Source organism: Mobula birostris, chromosome 5 (genome assembly GCF_030028105.1).
Source record: "Mobula birostris isolate sMobBir1 chromosome 5, sMobBir1.hap1, whole genome shotgun sequence".
In the NCBI taxonomy this organism is placed as follows: domain Eukaryota; kingdom Metazoa; phylum Chordata; class Chondrichthyes; order Myliobatiformes; family Myliobatidae; genus Mobula; species Mobula birostris.
Genome location: NC_092374.1, coordinates 53,665,684 through 53,673,674, shown reverse-complemented (window position 1 = coordinate 53,673,674; position 7,991 = coordinate 53,665,684). Strand labels below are relative to the sequence as shown.

Below are 7,991 nucleotides of genomic sequence, written 5' to 3'. Positions count from 1 at the left end.
TTAAATTTGTCAAAAATTAAATAAGTGCAAAATTTATCTTTTCAACTTGTGTTTCTAGACAGAGGAGCAGATGAGTTTGCACTGCAGTACAGGAAATCACAATAAGGGCAGTTTTCTAGGAATGCAACCTCCTATGATATGGGGTGAGGAGGCAGTTGTGTTGTGTGAAACCTTACTCAAAAAAGGTATATAGTTGCTGTAGATGGTATTCAGTGAAAATTGACCAGAATGGCAGTATTACAATATGAAGGGCAATGAGGTTTACTAGGTTGGTATTTACTCGAGCTTACGGGAATGAGATGTGATATCATTGAAACTTACAAAATTCTGACAAGACCAGGGTTACTGCATGCAGGGAGGATGTTTCCTGTTACTGCAGTCTCCTTGCAGGGAGGCAAGACATTCAGGACTGAGATGAGAAATGTTTTGAGGCAGATGGTGTTGAACCTGTGAAATTCACACAGAGCAGTAGAAGCAACATTGCTTAATATATTTAAGGAGGAGATAGGTAATTTCTAGAAGCAAAAAGGCATGACAGGGTATGGGGAGAAACTGGGAATGAGATCAACACACACAAAATGCTGGAGGAACACAGCAGGCCAGGCAGCTCTATGGAAAAAAAGTACAGTTGACGTTTCCAGTAGAGACTCATTGGCAGGACAAGAGAAAAAAAAAAGATGAGGAGTAGATTTAAAAGGTGTGGGAGATGTGTTGTGATGTGGACACTCAGGATGGAGGAGCACCACCTTATATTCCATCTGGGTAGCCTCCAACCTGATGACATGAATATCGGTTTCTCGAACTTGCGGTATGCCCCACCCCATCCCCCACCTTCACCATTCCTCATCCCCTTTCCCCTCTCTCACCTTATCTCCTTGCCTGCCCATTGCCTCCCTCTGGTACTCATCCTCCCTTTTCTTTCTTCCATGGCCTTTTGTTTTCTGCTATTGGTCTCCCCTTTCTCCAGCCCTGAATCTCTTTCACCAATCAACTTCCCAGCTCTTTACTTCACCCCACCCCTCCCAGTTTCATCTATCATCTTGTGTTTCTTTCTACTCTCCCCCACCTTTTAAATCTACTAATTTTTTTTTCCCAGTTCTGCTGAAGAGTCTCAGCCCGAAACATCAGCCATACTCTTTTTTCCATAGATGCAAGCCTGGCCTGCCGAGTTCCTCCAGTATTTTGTGTGTGTTTTGCTTGAATTTCCAGCATCTGAGAATTTTCTCTTGTTTGTGACTGGGAATGTGATATTTATTTGGATGATCAGCAATGATTGCCTTGAATGACATGCAGATTTGAAAGGTTGGACACTCTAGTCCTGCTTTTAACAAACCTAACTTTTGAAGGGTCAGAGTATGAAAAGCTGTAGATGAACTATTGGCTCAATTTTGAATCTCAGGCTCTCATTCACTTTGACTCAATATTATTTTGAACAATGGTCACATTACTGAGTTAACCATAAGGCCAGTAATGTAGTTTATTAAAGATACAATTTACATCAGTATAAATGTCATCATTCTTACTTAACTAAACAAGGCTTACAAATTATCTCCAACGTTCCTCAATTTGAAATTTTATTGAAAGGTTTTCAAAAACAGCAGAAAGATTTTCATTACAATACTGAGTGGATTATTTCACTGATTACAAGGGCAGCATATAAATTCCACGGATAACATCTCGTGTGATGTATGAACAGGAAGCCATTCTATTTCTCCAGCAGCATGTCATTAGCCTTTCAAAAATATGACAAATAAAACCAAAAGGTGCAATCATAGTAGTAGATTAAGCTACATTTTGGAGTATGGTTGATTCATTATTATGTGAGTAGTGCTGCTGTGGAGTGTCTAAGAGAGGTTCATTCAGTTCACTGGCAGCCGGCTTTCTCCTCATCTTGGGTAAAACGATGGTCGAGAGGGTATAAACTACAGCAATCAGTACCAGAGCTGCCAGAATCCCCACCGTAATCATCTCCAACAATGAGAGGGGCTGATCTGCAGAAGATGTGTCAAAGACAAAAATTTTTCAAAACGATCAGTCGCAATCGAACATATTCAGCTCTGAACGTATGGCTGACATTGCATTATTCAATGATACATCATAATTAATGAGCTTCAATGTGGAACTGGTTCAGTACAAATGCTGCTTCTTCAATAATAACTCCTTTTTGAATTGCCATGATTTATGGACAGTAATACTTTGATAATCACCATCCAAGTCTACAGATATACCAAGGGTACAGCTTATGACTCACCAGATGTTTACCATGTTTTGCTTCCACTTATTGGACACCTGATTTCCATGGACCTTTCAATCCAGTGGGGCCTCAGCTCGCATGTTATTTTTTTAATTCACTGGGCTTCTCGTTTTAACTGACCAGCTTCATTGGAAAATCTACCATAATATTACCATAACACAAGTGTTGGGATAATAATAGGAATGATATCCAAAGTATAGACAAACTGCCAGACCCAAAACACTAAAGCTCCATGCTTGCCAGATTATCAGTTTTATTATAGGTGGTAAATTCACATTGTAGTTGTTAAGTTACTGGAATTTACTGGGCCTGACAGCATGTTACTCACTCAAAATTCTTCTTCTATGTGTTACTTGGCATTAAGTACATTTTTATCATATTAGCTTTTAAGGTTATATCTGTTGTTACTGCTTCATTATTTAACGTATTCTGCTTAGAGATGTGTGGAAAGACAGACTACTGGAAGAGATTTTAATGAGTAGTAGTAGAAATTTCTCAATACAAGCCTATTCAATATTGGTTATCATTTTAAAGATAAAAAATATTGTCTGTGTATGACAATGCTGAGCAAAATGTGATTAAGCATCAATCTAGAATGAAGACTGGCTCAGTGTAGTAATATGTGCTGGTTTCAAGGGAGACATGTACAGTATAACCTCTGATGGAATTACTTTAGAGAGAATGACAAGAACAAAGTTATGAAATTATTGTCTATCTGTATACCTGGGCATGTTGCATTTCATTAGTTGAGGAGTACAGGCAACTTGCTTGGCCAGTTCATCACTGAATGAATAATGCTTAAGCTATTTCTCTATTGGGGAGACCATGTCATTTATACCAGGTGAAGTAAAATTCTAACTGAAAGGCTAACTGAAAGTAACTAGTAACTGGAAGCAACTTCAAGATTTGTAACAATCATATTCCTCATTGCCTTCCTTCTTTTGAGACCAAACTTAATCTAGATAGCCATCTTAAGACATTGATACAAATCAGTGACTTTCCATCTGGATAAAAAAAAAGTCGCTCCTCCTCCCCTCTTCTATTCTCCACTCTGGTTTCTTGCCTCCTCTCGCCTGCCTATCACTTTTCACTCCCCCCCCCGCCCCACCAAGTGCCCTCCTCCTTCTCTTTATCCCAAGGTCCACTCTCGCCTTCTTTCAGATTCCTTCCCCCCCCGCCAGTCCTTTCACCTTCCCCACCTATCTGGCTTCACCTATCACTTTCTAGCTCTCCTCCTTCCTCTCCCCCCACATTTTTATTCTGCCATCTTCCTTTCTTTCCAATCCAGAAGGAGGATCTTGGCCCGAAACATTCACTTCCATAGATGCTGCCTGACTTGCTGAGTTCCTCCAGCATTTTGTATGTGATGCAGTGAATTTCCTTTTATTGGTTTCTTAGATTCTGGACTTTCACAAGTAAATGCACCAAATGCTCAAAAAAAGCTGCAATTTCTTCATTAAAATAAAGAAACCTTTTAATTAAACCATTATGCAGACACTAATCTTCTGTAATTTTAAAGGTTATGTTTGATTGGAAAGTGAATTAGTTACTTGAATTGAATACTCAGATTTTTCCCATAACCCCATAGCAGCAGATTAGTCAATGGTTTCAAAAATCAGCTTACTTGGCCATTCAACTTCGTAGCTGTAACCAAGGTATTCAGATGCTGGCACAAACATTTCCAGATTTGTAACAGGAGGCCAGAAAGGAACCATATTGTATGCTCCATTATGGCCGATGGGAGCAAGTTCAACCGGAAAGATGGATATATCTGTAAGGGAAAGCAGTTTGACTTCATCAATACAAAGACATAAATAATGCACAACTTTGGAGCGGGTACAGGTTTATTAGGATGCTGCCTGGATTGGAGAGTTTTGGTTATAAGGAATGGTTGGATGTACTTGGTTTGATTTTTCTGGTAAGCCAAAGGCTGTGGGGGTGGGGAGGGGTAGGCCTGATGGACGTTTATAACATTATGAGAGGCATAGGTAGATTAGCCAGTTAGAAACTTTCTTCCCCAGGGTAGGAAGGTTAAATACTAGGGGAACACATATTTAAGGTGAGAGGAAAAAAGTTTAAAAAGATGTGCCGGGAAAGTTTATATTTTATGTAGAGAGGGTAGATGCCAAAATGGGTTGCCGGGGCAGTGGTGGACACAGATATGACAGTGACACTCAAGTGTTTTAACAGACACATGAATATATGGAGAATGGAGAGATATGGGTCATGTACAAGCAGAAAAAGAATTTGTGATACAGAGATTGTGGGCTGTAGGACCTGCTCCTGTGCTGTAACATGCTACATATTAAACTCAAATTTCACAGTATATAAAAAAAACTGCACCAAGATGGTACAATGTTGAAGTTAGCTAAGAGGCTATTATTTCTTGGTGTAGTGCTGGATGGGATAAAAATGATTTACATTCTGTATAAAGTGAAACAGAGGTGACTGAACTGGGTGCAAGTGGACTGTGGTGAGTGGGAGAGTGGGTGAGTGGCCCAGGATAGGGCTGCATTCCAGAAACAAATACAGGAAAATTGGTTAGATGTCAGCCATCAAGTGCCTGTGGATAAAGAAGTCAATCAATGTTTTGGGTCAGCATCTTCATCAGATAGTGTACCAATGAGCAAGTGATCACAGCAGTTCTGGTTCAGAGGGCCATCAGAGATAGCTGGTAAACCAAGTCTCCTGAACGTGCAGACAGAGAAGCTTATGGTAGTGTCCAACCTTTCTGAAAGTCCCATGAAATAAAGAGTCTTAGAGAAATACAACAGACACAGGCCCTTCAGCCCCCAGGTACACGTGGACTTTCACACCCATTTACATTCAGTCCACTTGTTTTTATTCTCCTCGTGCTCCCATCAGCTGCCCCCACCCAACCCCACAGTTGACTACGCACCAATATATTAGGGGGGCAGTTAGTGGCCAATTAAACTAGCAGCCCACATCTTTGGGATGTGAAAAAAATATATAGGTGGCCACAGGGAAAATGTACAAATCACCTCAACCCCCCTACCCACAGACAGCACCTGAGGTGAGGATCGAACCAGGTCTCTCGCACTGTGAGGCAGCAACTCTATCAGATGTGGATGCTGGGAAATGCAGCTCCAAAAAAAAAAAAGTCGATAAATCAATAAATCAATCGCACATTGTGTGATGGAAAGCCCTGGGGGGCACCTTACACAGGTAGAGGCAACATGATGAAGCAGCACATGAAGAGGAATCACTGATCAACACATAGCAAGAAATATTATCGTATGGATTATTAGAACTGAGGTTAAAACATTCTTATGTCAATGCCACAGATCTATTTAAGGTATAAATAAATAAATAAAAGGCCTAGTTAACAGTAATTAAAACCAGTTATGTCATTTACCTGCTTTGCTTCTCTTCAACCACTCATCAAATATTGCATCAGTAAATGTATGCAATAACACAAAGATTGGGTCATTTGGGGACAGGTGAGTTTGTCCACCGGTTCCATTAAGAAACAAATGTGCCAGATTATGCAAACTGCGAACTGCTGGATTGTATGTTCCTGAAGGGTCACTATAACCTAGAAACAGAACACAATCCAGGGTAAAAAGATTTATAAAGATTGCACATTCCAGATCATTCTAACCAAGCACAAGAGATCTGGTATAAAAGAGCATTGACAATAAAAGATATAATTTCTCTAAATGCAATTGATTTGCAGATTTAAATTATTTATTTAAAGGGCTGCATAATATATATTGCCCTAAATGAGAGTCCCAAATGGATCTTTAGATTGTACACAACCCAAAACTAAAGAACCCCTTGGAATGACTGCCTAAACTACACCTTGAATCCCCTCTGCCATCTAATTTCTGAATGGATATTGAACCTACGAACACTACCTCACTGCTTTTTTATTTTTGCACTACTCATTGAACTTTTATATACCTATTGTAATTCAGTTTTTCATCTCTATTATGTAATTTTATTCACTGTTGCCACAATGACAACATTTTTTTATGACATATGCCGGTGATATTAAGCCTGATTTTGATAAGTCTGGAGATGGCAAGGTTGCAGACGTAAACCAATATTATACAGTGATGCAAGCAGTAAAAAACAATGATCATTGTATGGTATCTCCTCATTTCGTTGACTACCTTCTTTCAGATAGCAGATACAAAAATATGTGAAATAGATTCTTAGCACAATTAGTTAATACAAATTGAATTAATAGTTCAAGTGTAGCTGGACAAACTCCTTTAGGACCAGTATGCAAGGTTATACAAGCAGATGTAGTTAAAATCACTTTAATTATCTCAGATATGGTTAATAGTTCTATTATCTGAGGAATACAGACAGCTACTAATATACTATAGAGACGAGAAAATTTTCAAATGGGTGGCAGGTCTGTTTTTTCAGAATCTCAAGTGATCTAATTTAGTTTGCAGATGTCAAATTCTATGTCAAAGTAGCACTTCAGATGGGTCACATGTGCATCGTTGTAAACAGAAATAACATCATAGTCGTTAAGTATAGCGCTCAGGTGCCAATCTGAACAATGGAAAATGAGAATGTGACCTCTAGGTAAATGTATAAATATTTTAGTTAGCAATCATCAAACAGAAAGCATCAATGCCATCTGTTTACATGACCACCAGCACATACTGATGCACTGGAAGACTATACATTGGTATTTTATCACAACTTTATCAGCTGACTAATGAAAAAACTCAGTTTTATCAGATATCTATGGAGGTGGCCATCCCTCTGGATCTTATGTCAATTACAATAAATCTATTTCTTTTGGTTGCACAACCTTTCAGCACTGGAAACAATTCCTCCTCTATCACTGTACACATTAGGAGTGTGTCACCCTGCCTAAAGTGAGGTGCCTAAAATTGGATACAAATAAAGGATTGGCACAACATTCTTGCTTTCATGCACCATGCCTTCATGAAGTTAAGAACTGTGAAGACATTTTTAAAAGTTTTCTCAATTTTTCTTTAGCATTGTGAAAAGACACTCATGTACAAGAGCTGCTTTTGTTCTTGATAGTGATAACATTTCAGGAGCTTAGATGTTTAATTTAAGTACCATTTCTACATAGGAGATCGCAGACACTATGTGCTGAAGTGAAAATGATGATTTCCTTCTTGAGGTTGGTGGGCTAACACTCAACCAGGCTATATTGTCCTGGGTACCTCACTGAAGCTTCACTGATCCAAGCAAGTGGAGTGTATTCAATCTCATGTCTGACTTTGAGTCACTCACCACAGGATATCTAACTTCTCACCTTTTGGCCTTTTCAGTTTTGGTCCAAGACGTTAATGATGGGCAACTCTGATGCTAATGAAAATCAAGTACAGGTGCTTAAGCTCTCTCAGTGGAAATGCCTGGCACCAATGTGGCAGGAGTAACACCTTATATACCCAGGTTCAGGACACGAATACAAACCAATGTTGCAGTGGTCATTATGTAAATCATTCCAGTCTGAAAACCATTCAGCATTAAATCCTAAACAACACACACAAGTTGCTGGAGAAACTCAGCAGGTCAGGCAGGGTTATAATCTGCTGCTTAATTCCGTATCCATGTTCTCACAACCCATTAAATAAAGAGATTTTAATTCAGCTAACAAATTTTATGTGGCAATTATTTAAACTGCACTAACTTTAATAATATCACTACCTACAACCAAGGTTATCACATGTTGTCTACTCCCTCCTGCTTTTGCTATACTTCGAAGCTACCAGAACAG

General features: G+C 39.2%; 1 protein-coding gene across 2 annotated transcripts in view; it reads right to left on the bottom strand.

Annotated features, from left to right (window-relative positions):
* Window positions 1-878: 878 nt before the first annotated feature.
* Window positions 879-7,991, bottom strand: part of LOC140197687 (5,6-dihydroxyindole-2-carboxylic acid oxidase-like) — a 30,014-nt gene continuing 22,901 nt past the window's right edge. Inside the window, exons 4-6 of one of the 2 annotated variants that reach the window (XM_072258011.1) lie at window positions 5,631-5,810; window positions 3,879-4,025; window positions 879-1,991 (exon numbers count right to left, since the gene is read on the bottom strand). In XM_072258011.1, coding sequence (XP_072114112.1) covers window positions 1,783-1,991; window positions 3,879-4,025; window positions 5,631-5,810 — 536 coding nt within the window. In that variant the 3' untranslated portion in view covers window positions 879-1,782. The remainder of the gene's footprint in view (window positions 1,992-3,878; window positions 4,026-5,630; window positions 5,811-7,991) is intronic. The other variant, XM_072258010.1, reaches the window with a different exon arrangement.